General features: G+C 39.4%; 1 protein-coding gene across 1 annotated transcript in view; it reads right to left on the reverse strand.

Moving 5' to 3' along the window:
- The window catches only part of MYH11 (myosin, heavy chain 11, smooth muscle), a 63,513-nt gene that overhangs the window by 26,732 nt on the left and 20,760 nt on the right, over positions 1 to 16,021 (reverse strand). Inside the window, exons 5-8 of the mRNA XM_010578503.1 lie at positions 8,189 to 8,291; positions 3,940 to 4,032; positions 2,958 to 3,021; positions 705 to 803 (exon numbers count right to left, since the gene is read on the reverse strand). Of these exons, the coding sequence (XP_010576805.1) occupies positions 705 to 803; positions 2,958 to 3,021; positions 3,940 to 4,032; positions 8,189 to 8,291 (359 nt within the window). The remainder of the gene's footprint in view (positions 1 to 704; positions 804 to 2,957; positions 3,022 to 3,939; positions 4,033 to 8,188; positions 8,292 to 16,021) is intronic.

Consider the following 16,021-nt stretch of genomic DNA (forward strand, 5'->3'; position numbering starts at 1 on the left):
ACCTCTCCCTATGGGGATTCATATCAGGTAATAATAAGAATGGAACCAGGTGACGACCATAGTGGGCTAGACCAAACGACTCTTCAGCCCTATGCTGTGGCCAACAACAGATTCTTAGGTAAGGAGCATAAAAAAACAGGGAAAATGCAGAGTTATCCATTGCTTTATACATTCTTTGGCAACTAGTGATTTAGGGAAAGATATCATATTTGAGCCATGATGTTCCAATACATACTATGTCTAATCCTTTTTTTGGATCCACTTACACTTTTCACCTTCTCAACATTCTGAAGCTATACTTTTCACAGTGTAATGATGTGCTGTGGAAAAGACATTCTCTTAATTTATTTTAAAACCACAAACTAATATTTTCATTTGGAACCCCGATTTCTTTTGTGCAAAAAGTAATGAATAATTCTTCCCTATTCGTCTTCTCAATATCATTCAAGATGGGGTCTGAATGGGTTTACATCTCCTGTAAATTGAAACATCCTGTAAACTGCAAACAACGTGGCTTAAACAGGTGGACATCAATTGAAGCTTTCTTATAATTCACTTGAGAGAAGTATTTTCTATAGCTAAAGAGCTGTTTATTTATAGAAAGGATTGAATGACATAAACTAAAGAAGTTAAGATAAATTACTTAAGTAAGCCATTGTTCAGACTGTTCAATGAGATCTGAGAATCATTAGCAAGTAACTTACTTCTCATCTGTTCAGAAGCTCCAGCAATCAAATAGTAAAAGATATGAAATGTTCGCTCATCTTTAGCCTGACGAATAGCACGGGATTTTTCAAGCAAATCTGTTTGTCAAGTGTGTTAAAAAAAAATCAATAACATATCTCAGACCTTCCTTAATTGTGCCATCAGCCTCAGAACCATCAATAGCATTCTTGAAATATTTGCCACGAGCTTGTCTAACATGAACATGCGTCTAATTCTGTGGCAGGAGCTCTGGTATAATTCTCACCACAATGAGTAGATCAATTTCCTACCTCTTATTTTGTATTAAATGCTGGTAATCATGGTAATAAGCACCACAATAGACATAGGTGTTTCTAAAATCAGATATATAAAAATAGTATTCTCAATATAATTCACACCACTTTTAAAATGAAGTACCAATATGATTCTTTCAACATAAGGTGGGGCTGCTAGAAGGACAGTTCTTGAGGCCAGTATTGTAAGTATAAAAGCAATAAAAGCAAACTTTATTTATGGTCCATTTTTGTGACTATAAACTACTAAAAATGAAGTTGGCAATAGTGTAAGTATTTCAACACCAGTCAGTGATTCACTCTTTAAAAGCTATAGTGCTATAGACAAAGCTTCAGTTAAGAGCAAAAAAATTAAAACCTGATTTCTTCTAAAGATCACTTGTCAAAATAAGAGCAGAAAGATAAACTGTTTGTTGCTTGGTGCTACACCCAAGAGATAAGGTCATTCTTTATAGCTGCATCGTTCTTATTTCTTGGAGCAAGCAGCTCCTTCTCTGTGCAAAGATGAGCAATGCAGCACTGAGGAATCTAGCTACATACTAATTTGTTCATTAAAACACACTATCTCATAAACATAACCAAGGGAACAGGCAACAGTACTTGGCAAGCAAAGTCAGGCTAAGCTGAATTTCCCTGACACGTCTGTACTTGCTTCCTGAAAAAATACATTGAGGTTATTGAGGTATAGCTCACTGCTCTGTGTGTGTCATTTGAAACAGCAGGGCAGTATTTAGCATCCAGAGCAGACAAAGTTGTCTGGAAATACCTCATACTTGATGCTCTCTGGGGCATCAGCACCAGCAAAATATTTGCTTCAGTTCAATTGAGGGAGTTTTGAGAACAAGTAATTTCTGACCATGGCAGTTTAACAAAATATGCAGAGATCAAGTCAATTTCTGGATAAATTGTCCCTTGGTTTGACAAAGGGAGAGGAACTGTAAGGACTCTAAGACAGCTTTTCTGACCGCACCATGTTCTTTTGCTTTTCCTGTCTCTTTTGTCTTTATTAATAAAAAGTCTTTAGAGGGGTGGAAGGGTGTCCTGGTTCAACCACGACAAAGGGAAAGGTATATCCCTTTTACTAAAATGACCCTTCAGTCCTCCAGACACGAACTAGAAAGCTGTCATACTAGGTATCATATAGACTTCTCCCTTACCAGGTTATTCTCAATACTTTTTCATGGAATGCCTCTACCCCAGTACAACCTATATATGACCTTTGCAATACCTAAGCAGCGGGCACATGCAGCCACAGGCTTGATCATTCAGTCTGCAAGGCTCAGGACCCTTCCCTTACAGAAGCCAGGGTGCACAGGGCTGAGGGTAAGATCACACTGAGCATCTGGACTTCATCCCAACATGCAGTAGGGACTGGGACAAAGTGCCAAACCTGGACTTGAAAACTGGGAAGCACTCTCCAAGTTCCTGGGTAAACTGTAGTGATGATACCAAGCATTCGGTGTTTTTTAAAAGTGCCTGTCACAGCACCAGTAAGAAACAGTGAAGTTCCAAAACTTTTTATGCAGCTGGAAATGTAGACCACAAAGAACCAGTGTGACCCATGCAGGATCACATTGATACGAAACAAAACGACTACATGGCTCTCAAGACCACATGCAATCTTAACCACAAAACAACCTTTTCCCATTACTGTATTATTGGGACTCTGCTTTTAAAGTCCCCTGCCATTGCCTTTAGGTATGGTGCTTCCATTTTCTGAAGCTGTATATGGGGAATAGCACACTTTCCTATAGCTGAGAAAACAGACCTGAAAATATAAACATGAGAGTAAGACAAACGGAGAAGCTGGTATCAGCACAAATGGAGCCACTTCCCGCCGTCTTTGTTTATACTAGCCTCAGCAACATTTGCCTTTCTTAGACATGCAATGGAGCTTGTTTATCTTGCTTCTTTTGCTCACCCTAGTTAGCTTCCAGTGCATCTCACTGAAAAGGATACAAGTCTCTATGTTTGCTCCGACAATGTAGCCTGTCACATCAAAGTTGATGCGGATGAATTTGCCCTGTGAATGAAAAGAAGACCTAGATTGGGCTGTTCTTTCAGGTTATGCCAGATTTTTCCAATATTAGTTTTTATCCTGTTTAATAAGACAAGTACATCATCTCCTTAAGAATAACATTCTTGATTTCCTCCTGCTGGGACAACCTGTGGAAAAGCCTGAAACGAAGTAAACTTCTCTGATATTCCCTCTGCAGAGATTAGCCCCCCCATTTCATTCAGGCACTTAGAGGGAAAGGAGTCTTCCCTACTGGACCAGGGAACATCTGGTCTTCTACTTTGATTTCCACAACATCAATGAGGGAATAGCACTGGATCTGTGTAACTCCCTCTGCTAAGGTTCATCTGCATGGATCCTGAACTTTGCAGGGAGAGAGCAGAGGTGGGAGAGGGGGGTCTGCAGGGAAAACAAGCATCTGCCAGTGCTTCCAGAAACAATTGTCATCAAAGAGTGACAGCCCTCAGTTCACATCATTCTAACTTGAATTTGTATGACTGTTTTTTCTTTTTCTCCTGTAGTTTTTAATTTAATGTATTAACCACTTTTGCTAAGTAATAGTCACACCTTAACACCTTATGACGTATATGCTCAACAGTGGTGCATAGAAAAAGGAAGTACAGACTTTGTTTGCAAGTATGAAGGTGGAGATGTCCTGGAGCAGGAATTGACTCTGGAAGGCCACACATAGACTGCTAAATTGTGAGAGGACAATGGTACTGTCAAGTTTGAGCTTGATCTTTAATCTTCTATAAGGCAAAATTCCTATTTCAGAGAGGAATTCTAAACTGTTTTTAAGGGATTAGTTTTAAGATGCTATTTAGAGTAAAGCACTGATGAGGGCCACTGTCTGTACCTTGAGCTTTAAAAGATGCTGTAGCTACCCCCTTCCCCCATAGACCCAACTGGATTTCTCCTACTTACGAATCTGGAGGAGTTGTCATTCTTCACAGTTTTGGCATTTCCGAAAGCTTCAAGAATAGGGTTTGCCTGTAGAAGCTGTTTTTCCAGCTCACCCTAAAATTCATTCAGATGCAGTTAACCCTAAACTTCATAATTACTTAATTAAAACCAACGCATTTACACTGGAGAAAAATGTGAAACATAATTTAAGCCTTTAACTTTTTTTTTTGCTGAATACTGCACTTCATGTGGATTTGTTTTCATTCTCCGTTAATCTTTGTGTTTATATATTTGTGCAGTTGACTGCTGTCCTGTATACATGACCCTTTTCCAGCCCTGTTGCCTGTGACAGATCAAAGTCTATTAATCTGTTTAGCATCATGACTGGCCTTTCTTAAAAAAATGGGTCATTCAATGTAAATTATTTTTGTCCAGTTTAATATAATTTTTAGAAGGGATATTCTTAAAGGAACCTCTAGCATGTCTTTTTCAAGTTAGTTTACTGAGATCCTTTGCTAGCAAATGACAATGTAATTAGAATAACTTGCCGAGAATCATTTTAATGTAATGCAGCACAAAGCTACAAAGCACATTTCATCCAACCTATTAATAATGATCCATGCAAGGCTGTTTAGGTTAAATATGGAAATGCATTGATTTATTTCAAACTAGGATAATGAATTATCATGCAAACACACAAACTTTGTATTATATTGTTAATTGTGATTGGTAATTGCTAATGAAACAAATCATGCAATGAAACAAGCATGCATTTAATACTCCTATTTCTAAACAAATCAATGAAGTTGAAAAAATCCTTTGCTTATGAATACAGCTTTTCTGAACTTTTCATTCAGGTCTGTCCTATGAGGTCACTCAATTTCACATTTTTTTCTTGTCATCCTATTCTTTGAGTACTGCTCTGCAGTAACATGTGTTATTTCAAATAACTCACCCTGAAAAGGAAAAAGTCCTTGATACATAATATGATATAATTTAAATAATTTTAATTAGAATATAAGGTAATATTTAGGTTGAATCTAGGGGAAATAATTTGGAAAATGAAAGTGCTTCCCAATTAGTGTGCAAAACTGATAACCTTTTTCTAGAGACTGTTCCTGAATGTCTTGTAACTTATGTGGCAATGATGAAAGCTGCCTCAAAATATCAGTAAAAAGCAACAGATTGTTAACAAATGGCTAAACTTATCTGCATGGTCATGAGACGGCAGAATGAGCGCCTTCCTGAGAGCACAGATGTTTTGAGAGCTAAGGCATGTATCAAGACTGCATTTTGAAAAAAAGAAAAGGAAAAAACCACCAAAAATCCCCCAGAACTTACTACCTAAGAGTTAGAGGGAAGGAAGATTTCCAAACAAGCTAATACAGGAGTCCTAGAATAACTAATGAATTCCTAAAAGTGCATGAAATTTCTCTGTACTGAGAAACTCTTTCCAGTTACACTGTGTAGACTTAAAAACTCCACTATAAGTGTAGGGTGTTGCTGAAATCAGATGGTGACAGCTAAAATAGAGCCTTGTATGCTAAACTGAGAGAGATACCACCTGCTTCTAGTGAGAACTGAACTATGCCATAAACTTGAGGGATAAAACTGTGGCTCCAAATTAACAGCCTTGTATGCAGCTGTAAGTCCACTGAACTTCACAGAGTTGCCTATGCCAGCAATGAATCAGGTTTTTTTTCAGAGAGCTTGTCAAATGAAATACTAAATTAACTAAGGGGCAACACACTGTCCTTTGTCATAGCCAAAGTTTGAGAGGCAGCAGTCAGAATGGGGGAAGAAAGACCCCATTAAAAAAAAAATAATCCCATTTGCCTGGCACAGAAAGAGAAAGAATATGCCAGCGAACCTGCCTATATTCCCAAAGCATTGGTATGCTGGTGCAGCACACCACAACACAGGAGGGCCCATGAGGGCTTGTAAGAAACTGCCGTAACACCTGCAGACACACGCTGCAGTGGGAATTGCTCTGTTACACATCATAGCAGCAAGCTAAGAACATGCTAACTTTTGCAGATGTGAACAATTCTCAACAGTTGCATGAAAATGTAAAATTGAAAGCAATATCAAATGGAAAGCATGCAGCCAAACAAATCAATCAAACAATGTGAGGTTTAGGAATTATTTCACAACAGTCCTAAAAAGTTCAACCTGAAGCACAGAAAGCATTTGGGTATTTTCATTCAGAAATCACATTGCTCAATTTCAGGCTGAGTGGCTCTTTCAGGATCGTGGGAAATCTCATTCAAACTATGGCAATTTGAACACACATAAAGAAGAGAGTGGTATTTGAAAGATGACCCTGCCTGTGTGAGACTTCATTCTTTACCATGGAGCCTGACACAGTTAGGGTTGATTTGTGAGAGCATTTGGTGCTATTGTTGCTTTTTATCATATCATACAACATATTTCAACAAAATGTCTCTTAAATTTGAGGTGCAACAATAGCATGCAGATCTACACTCAGTGCCTTAAACACACATCAAACAGTCTTACTCACGTAAGAAAAAGATGGACCTTGCTGTATTGAATAACGTGGTATAAAACAAGTGTCAGTATCATTTCCATTACACAGACATTTTTATTGTTTTTCCTGTATTAAAATAACCAATACACAGTTTCCACGCAAATAAACCAGGAATACAAATACAATCTATTGCAGACATACCAAGAGTACAAATACCATTAACATATAGAGAGCATTTTAACTGAAGGAAAAAAAACTCTGAAGCAAAGGGATGGGATTTGGATCCAGTCCCAGGTTAGTCTCCCAGGCCCAGACAAGGACAGATATTTTTATGGTAAATCCTCAGTTCTTCTCTGGTGCGACTGAGGCATTTTGCTATTCATTATTTTTTCATGACTGAAATTGCTGTGTCAGTAGTCCCAGTCACTGAATTACTATTTGTCAACATGTTATAGAACAACTTAGACTTTCTCTCAGCTCCTATCTGGTGGATATTTGCCTTCAGGTCTTTCTCAGGGCCAATGTGATCCTGAGACTCACATAATTCCCCAGAGGAGTCAGCAGCAACTGCAGTTACATGCCCATTAGGGATGACCTTGAAACCACAAGTTCATTCCCCCCCGCCACTGAGCAGGGACCCAGTAGGAAGAAGTAAGTTTCTCGCATAAACATTCAACAACAGAAAACGATGCCTTTAGTCTTGCACCATTTCCACTAAATTTAATCACAGATTTCTAGAAACTACTATTCAAAGGGACATCTACTCCCTCCCCTGCCCCACAGCAGAATCTGCCATGCATAAACAATCACTTCTGGTGGAAGAGCCCAGGCTGCGCACCCCGTGCTCTGGAGTCCTCTGTCTGCCAGGCCACAGGGTAGGCAAGGGTAGCTGCAAGACCCAGGACAGGTGTGGTCATGAGATTTTTGCCTTGTTTCCCACTACCCCACTAATTACTCTTTTTGGACCCAGCCTTGCATTTGGAACACGCTGACATGTCTTCCTGATTTAAGCCTGTTTTGTCATAAAAGTGAATTGCTACATTTTTTTTGCAGAAGTTTGAGTACCATTCAAAAGGCTGAAAATGACATAGGAGCGGGAGTTGTATCATCGCAAACAGCAAAGACAGTTGAGAGCCTCAGCCACGCTAACGATCTCCGGGAACTGGGCAGATACAAGCTCGTTATTATGGTTCAGAGCAAGAAAACAAACTTTAGTCACTAAGGCAAGACTATCAAAAATTCTGAAGCAACAAAGTACTTAAAAAAAAATTGTGCCTTTCAGAATTGTTCTCTCTGACAGAGGGGTAAAAAGAAAAGATAAGTTTTATACTGGCACTCTTCACTGGTTAGTAAGAAAACTCACTTACCAACAAAGCCAGTCAAAACTTTGGAAGTTTAAATGCTGGTATACATTTTTGTGATGCAGTTGGACGATGTGTTAGTTAAAGGCTTTCCCAAACTTCTTAGTTGCCAGGGGTCAAGGGTAAAATAAGGACCCGAGCCCTTCCAGGCTTCAAGGCCGTCACGCTAGGATATAAATAGGTGCTATGCATATGGAAAGCTATGAATATTTCTCTTCTAGCAAAGTACGTTCTGATTTGATGCCTAAAGGGGTGTCAAACAAAAGGTTTTTTCCATAAACACAGAGCTGTGATGTAATTGTGTACTCTTAATATGTCGACTGTTTGGCAAGCCACAGACGTTGACTTGCTGTTAGCACAGTCAGCTCAGTACAGCCCTAACAGGCTTGAAGGAGAGTTGGATATGGAAGAGCTCACTTACAGTGATGCTGATGTCCTTTTTGCCCTTATGTGATGAAGCAACAACAGCCAGGTACTGAATGACCTTCTTGGTATTTTCTGTCTTGCCAGCACCAGATTCACCTCTGAGGGAAAAGAAAATAACACAAAAGAAGGTGGGTAACTAGTGGACTCCTTCTGCCATGTGATGTATTTAGTGTACAAAAAGAGGACTGGAAAGTGCCCGACTCAGTATTTACCCCAGAACACCATCTCTCCAAATCCACCTGACTTCAGCATGCAAAGAACGCATTATCAGAGCTATATCTCTGTCCCGATAGTATTTTGACTGGACGTTAGGCCATTTAAGGCAATTCTAAAACATGATGCATTTTTGAACAGCAGTTCATCTTGCTTTGGCAGCATCTGAACATTTACGAAAAGTGGAGCTGGCAGGGAGTCTACTTGTATTTTAAAACCAAAAAATACAACATTAACTATGATGTGGTACAGCAGTAAGAAAAAACATCAGCAGTGATACAATAGTTTTCTCTTCTGAAACTCCGGCATTAAAAAGACTAACAGCTTGTATCAGTGCTGGACAACAAGCGAACGATCCTGCCTCATCTGAACTCCGTGTTCAAACGCTCCTTGAATTCAGTGGGACTAGAGCTGGGACTGCCTGAGGTGTCTCTGCTAACCGGGTAATAAGGGACATCTTGTGTGGGGAGATGTCTGACCAGCAGAATTGGCATCCCGGCTGTGCTCTGTGCAGTGTCCCTTGGGAAGCAGGAAGGCAGTGGTTACTTTTCACCTCCTGGATGACTTCCAGGGTTAAGTTTATTTACAACTCTTAAGCCTTCTCTTAAAGTAAAATAGTGGTTTTCAAAGTACAGGTACAAGGGCCAGATTTACACAGCCTTCTCAGAAGAACATTTCCAGCCTACTTTTCCCTCTCTGTGTCACACTACATCATTTCACATCTTCTAGATACCTTTGGCTCTGATGATTATATAGACGAAAATGTTTTTATACTGTCCTGTCTCAGCAATGAAAAAAGTCATTGAAGTGGGTGTGGATGTAATAAACTAGTTCTTTCAACTGTATCAAGCTAGTGCTGTGAGGAGGGCAATAGTCTAAATGTAAGTTGGGCCTGTTTGTCTTTGGATTTAAACTAAAATGGATTTAAAAATAAAAAGAACAATACATTCAAAAATCCCATGGATATTTGTCAACTCTTTTGAAGCTGAAACTATTTAGCTGGATCCATTGCAGTTCTGCTTCTTTTCCTAATTAGGAAATACAGGAGTTAATTTTCCCTACCAAGGGACCAGTGATAAATGGACATAAAAAAATATGGGTAAGTGCTGGGCAGAACTTTCAAGATAGAATGACATTGATGTAAACCTTAGGAAACCAGAAACAATTCCTGTCTGAGGTACGACACGATGAGAAGTGTTTTTTCTGGCTTTTAGAGTTTTAGCCAGAAATAATTAAGATGAATATGTTCTTTTTCAGAAGACCTGGGTTAATTTGCACAGTTTTGGATTTGCCTCTGCCTGGGCTTCAGTGCTAAAACATTTCCATGTTTTATTGTTAAAAATTAAGTGTCCTGGGAACAATTCCAAACTAAGCACACCAATTTGAAGACATATGCATACAAAGTTTTCAAATAAATCTACCTTACAACTTTGTTTCTTTGGAAAAAAAATAAAAAAACCCCCTTTCTTCAAACAAACCCTGGGCTTTGAACTATTCCATTTTATTAAAGGTTATTTGTGGTTCATCACTACTTGAATTGCATTTCCTTTCTCCCAGGGCAACAGTGCCCATCATTTGGCTTTCCCCTGAATCCCTGTGAGTATTACCATATATGGCATCATTTTACTTGTAATTATCCTACCATACTGTACTGCTTAAGTTGCTTAACATTTTCTTCTGTGCTTTCATCCTTAACTCTTTGCTCCTGCACAGGCTGAGGGTTTTCCTATTTTCTGCAGACAGACTTTGAGGCTTTAACTTCCTTTTGAAGTGGACAATAAAAAGTTCTTCAGCATGAAATGGAAATGCTTCAACATGAAATGGAAAACAGACAGGATCTCAACAGCTACAAGTAGGAAAAGAATCCCTAAGGTCAATAAGTAATGAAGAATAATGTCCATAACTGATGAATACATGTAATTTTTCAACACATCAGATAATTTTTAAATGTCCATGACAATAGACAGGTCTGATAAACAAGTAGCCATTAAACAACATTAGTAGCCCTCATATGCTGAAGGATGCATCACAGCTGTATGACAGCATCTAGATTTCCTCTCAGTGATAAAATACCATGTGTTTGAAAACTAACTAATGAGGAGGAATGGCTAGATCAGGTTCAATGCCTCTAAACATCAAGAAGCTTACAAGGAGAAAGACCCAGGAGGAGGAGAGCATGTGAATCTCTTAGTTTGCTTCACAGGTGGATGAAATTCTTCCTAGAACTATTGAGCTGCAACAGAATCGGTCATGCTGCATCTGCCTTGAAGTACCATAATTTCTGGGGTGGCAGAAAGAACTTTAGTTGTGAGGTGGTATGAGGAATCCCACCTGTTTTAAAATCTACATGCTCTCTCTCGAGCTCAGTGACTGAATTTTTAAAGACAGGTCTTTTTCCTGAAAGCATCTTTCAGTGGTTTTGGCATGGACTATACACAACAGGGTTCCACCCAGGAGGCATCTGCTCCTCTCTTCTGAGTGCCCATTTTCCTCAGTCTTTACCTCTAAATTACGTTCCAAAGCGAATGTTCACCATATACACACTGTTACCACTGTCCTAATCATAATCTTTTGGGAGTAGACTGATCATTTGTTTAATTGAAGCATCTCAAATCATTCTTGATGCCTGCCTTACATAGAGGCAGCACATTTACTGCCAGTGCTGTTCTTTGCACCCAGCTCAGATGGGCAACACGAAAAGATCAAAAGCAGGTCCCATTGCACAGTTCTGATCAGCCCAACAGCAGTACCTTATCTACTTCCCATACAAGTTTTCCTCCTTGGGTTTCCTGGAGCAAAAGGGTCCACTAGGCTTAGAGGCTTGCTCTGTTATAAACACCACTCTCACATTGCGTGGCATAGTTTAAATTTATTCTTCCCTCATTTCTTGCCAGGCATTGTTTTAGGAACTCAATACAACATTTAAAGCACATAAGCTCACATATATAGTACTCGGCTGTAACAGAGGTTTTGTACCACATGAGCTACTAAATCCTCCATGACTCCATTACCTTCACCTTAAATGAAAATTACCCCGGCTAGAATAGGTTTCTAAATTAGGACAAGGTGAGACTAACAAGTTGGCCCCACTGTTGTGGGGTGAGCCTGTGGTGTAGCTACAAGCTACTCTTGTATTTTTGGGTATAACTGGGAAAAATCATTTTTTAAAGTGTATTTTTTGTTGAAATATTGAAAGCTTTCTATATTGATATTATAATACAAGACTTAGTTTAATTCCACTTTTTGAAACATCTAAAAACCAACAGCAGAATTTATTTTCAGCATTTGTTTCAGTAAGCAATGAACCACAAAAATTGCCTGTTCACACATCTCTTAATCTGGCTGTGCTGGCACTGCGGGAAGCCTCTGTGCACAGAGCAGTCAATGAGGTGCTCTAAATCACATTAGGGCTTGGCAGGCTTCATCCTGCAGTATAGATGTGCAAAGATAATGAAAATCTTTGCCCTAGACCAGCTCTGTCCCACTAGAGACGCCCCTCAGAAGCCAGCCCACTGATCCAACTAGTTTACTTATAAAAAAATTCCCCAAAGAGACCGAGCTGGTTCAGCACCAAGCTCCACCCTGGGTCTAAAGCTACACAAGATATCTGTATGGGAGAACGGCCAGGCAGCAACGCTTGCCAGCTCCAGCCTTTGAGATTTAGTGAGCTGGGAAAGAAAAGAGTTTAGCTCTCTCGTGGAGGAGTCTTTTGACTAATGGGGCTTTGCAGTTTGGAGGGTGTTCTGGATGACTACGTTTCTTGACACGTGTCGGGAGAAAGTGGGCTGAAGTCCTGTGGCTGGGTGAGGCTCTGGAGAGTTTGCTCAAAAAGAGAGAGGGGAGGATGGGGAAACGGGCAGGATGGCCACTGTCTCACCCAATATTTTGTCTGTTACAGTATCGAATTAAGTGGAAATAGCACCCTGCTACCATATGTTTTTATAGAAGCTATTAGAACTAAATGCATGTATGAAAAAAAGGTAAAAGGTAATGAAAAAGTATTTGATTATATGTACAAATCAAGTGTTTAACAAGCATTTGTTTTCACAAGCTTCACATTACCCCAAACATTAAGAATCTTGATCAGATTTTTTTCTCATTCATTTAAGGTGTTTTTTTGTTTAACTGAAACTTGTACACAGTCCTTTTAGCCACATCTGCTTTCTAGAAAATACTCTGCCCATTCTTTTCAGAAAGTGGCTAAAATATGCTAACCCAAGATCAGACAGGTTTAAGAGGAGATCTTTAAAACACTCATGTGCTTAGCTATGCAAATAAGCACCTGTGGAATTTTTTTGTAAAAAAACCTTTTGAAAACACCAAGAGAATCCACTTGTATCTTTAGAAATCAAACAACTTAAAAGCCAGAAATCTCCTTTGAGGGCTGGTGCCTCTACTTACATTGGAAAAGGCTTGAAAAGTCACAAGCCTGTTCACTGGCCATTGCTTAGTCCAGTTCATGCTTGATTGCTCATGCACCGAGGTTGCTCAGGTCTCTGAGTAACTGGACAGATTTTGGGGGATTTTTCCTTCAGCAACATCTAATGTGCTGATCAACACAGACCAGCATGGTCTTTGCAAGAGTGAATACAGAATATTTCACGGCCAACTCAGATGTTAAAGAAGAGAAACTGCAGTGGGGGAGGCCTAAGCACAGGCAGGAATTTTGGGGAATCCCAAGAGCCAGGCAGAGCAGTGAAGGCTGCCCAGAACAGTACAGGGACCAAAACACAAGGATTGAAGTCTTAACTGCCTTAATTTTCAGGCACATAATAAGATTTCATACCTTTAGTGCAGTATTATATATTGTATATTTATTATATATGTTATGTTATGTTATGTTATGTTATGTTATGTTAATGTAACCACAGATATATTAGTTAGTAAGCAGAGCCATGGTATAAAGCTTTTTATGTGGAGAGAGGCAGCTTGTACATGTGCATGGTAGGATGTGGGGTTTTAAGGCTGACTGTAAAGTGGCAGAGAGCAACTGGCAGGGAATGACACGAGAGGATGTTTAGTGATGCTGCCCATGGGAAAGAGCTAACAGCAGAAGGATGTGTCCACAGGGGAGAGTAGATCAAAGGCAGTATGTGTGTAGTTATTAATAAAATGTAGAAGAAATAATGAAATCTAGGAAAGACAGGGAATTCTGAGGAAGCATTAGAACCCATGAGCATTACAGACGGAGCATTTTAAACATACCATAGTTAATCACACAAAGGGTAGGGATTGAAAAAGAATGCAAACAATACTTCACCACATGAGGGTAGGTTCAATGAGCTGAGGGTGAAGTCCTGAGAATGGGTATATTTATACTCGGAAACATGGAATCATGCCTAGTTCTCAGATCTGTGCCCCTGCCTGTGCCCCAGCAGCATTTTGGGTGAGTCCCAGGTACTCAGCATCCCACCAGGCCTTTGGTTTCCAGGTGAGCTCTACTAACAATGGAATAACTTTGCAGAACTAGTACAAAGCACACAGCACAGAGTACTTGAAAATAAAGTGCACAATTTCTGCTTACATTTTGACACCAGTGTTTTGGCTATCCTGCTGAATTCCCATAAGGTAAATAGCAAAAAGTTATTTGTGGGGGATGGGTATCAGTAAGTGGAAGAAGGCAAGAGTCTACACTGCAGCATCACTAAACATAAGTGAGTTTTTGGCAGCATCCACAACTATTTATATATGAATCCTTACAGCTACATTTTTTTACAATTTAGGTACCAGGCCTTGGAAAGTTTGAGTCTGTAGCTATTTAAAGAAAAGATCCCAGCTGATCAATGCCATGAAGTCTTCAGTTATTGTTATATATTTTAGGCAAAAAGATAATTTCTTAGAATTTTTAGCAATTCTATAAAATAATGCAAATTGCTTCCGCTTGACAGCTGCCCAGCTGAAAGCCAAGTGAACTTTCTTCTTTCTGTACAGCCAAATAAGGCCAACAGGGATGATAAACCAGTAGTGGTTAAAGTTGTGTAATTGGTTTTAGCTTGACTAATCTTTTTATTTTAAAAGGCATGTGAGGACTGGTTTAAGCTATAGGTCATGATGGCCATCCAACATACAGCAGTTATTCCAAACATCTTGATGAATCACTTACTGTGGCTGTTTTCAAAATGGGAAAGACATTTCATTCTCTCTATTTTAGGTACTACTGGTGTTAAACACCTTATGTTTCCAGCTTAGCTGGCCAGGTAAAAAAAAAAATTATTTTCAATACATGGTAGCTGTCAGAAGTGGATCCTTTAATGGATTTTCATGAACAAAAAGGCATAGATTTGCAATAGAAAGTCCCTTTCTTAAAAATCCTAATATTCCAAATTTAAAAGATCTGAAGATTTACTAATGGAAAAATAAACTAAAGTACAGGAATAGAAGGAGGAAATGCATATTTTAAATTAGTCTTCATTACCATGACATGTTTCATCCTGGGAAGAATATGATGGTCAATTTTTGTTTCATCATTGCAGCAATTTCAGATTTCTTTTAGGTATTAATGCATTTTGGGCAGATTCTTGATCGATACACTTACACGTAATGAAATCTTGTTACAACAGAGGTTATAGCTATGCTAGCCCTTATGGTACCAGATACAGTATATAATTTTTACTTATTCTTAGGTGATAAATTTTTTCCAGTCAGCAGTGGCACTCACAAGTAACTGTATGGCTGGTGATCAGTAGCAGTGCTTTTTAAAAACTGTAGTGTAAATATATATTCAGTCGGTCAGTAGCCACATTTTCACAGATAACCTAAAACCAGTTCAGTTTGGGAATATGTGTATTTACAATACTCGCAGACTACAGCGTAACTGCATGAACCTGCTAGAAATAATATGCATGCCATCTTCTGCAAACAATATTAGTATTTACACATCCTACCTTTGATCAGGAAAACTGGAAGATGCCTAATACAACAAACACAAAATTATGTCAACAGCATCCTCAGTGGCATTCAAGTAAACAAAACCAACTAACTAGCAACAGAGGAATGGAGAAATGGTCAAAACTGAAGGTCAAATAGGAGATCCCTGTCCAACTCAACAATCTGAGTGTTTTGCAAAATAGGTAGGAATGATAAACCAATGGGATTTTGTAGAGTAGTAAGTTGCGCAGAGCAAAACTTATTGCAATAAAATCACCACCTGACTCATGATACAACAGCTGAACCCCCCATGCTGGTGCTGTCTGAGCACTGGCAGGTCAAAACTCAAGGAGGGAGCCTTCAGCAAGCCAGGACACAGAAAAATCAGAGAATTCAAAACAGGGCTGGCTTAGCTGGTATTTCACTATTGCCAAAACTGATTACGTAGAGACTGCAGAAAGGTCTGACCTGTGCAGTGGTGCTGAGCCCTCTTAGCCAACACACCCCTGCCTCGCGCAGAGGCTCCAGGGGAGCCCACTGCCAGCAGGGAGGTACCAAACCTTCTCCCTTCTACCTACAGTATATGCAAACAGCACAAAACAACAGCATGAATATGAAAGACCATGCTTTTCTGCAATGACAACTGAATTTGGAAGTTGTGGTGAGCCACCAAATGCTAAAAGTGAAAAGCAGTTCAGTAAATATCCAGGATGCTCTGTGTTCCTCAGTTTTCTCAGTTCCTCAGCTT

The sequence above is a fragment of the Haliaeetus leucocephalus genome, unplaced genomic scaffold (genome assembly GCF_000737465.1).
Source record: "Haliaeetus leucocephalus isolate CR32 unplaced genomic scaffold, Haliaeetus_leucocephalus-4.0 Scaffold636, whole genome shotgun sequence".
Taxonomy (NCBI): Eukaryota; Metazoa; Chordata; class Aves; order Accipitriformes; family Accipitridae; genus Haliaeetus; species Haliaeetus leucocephalus.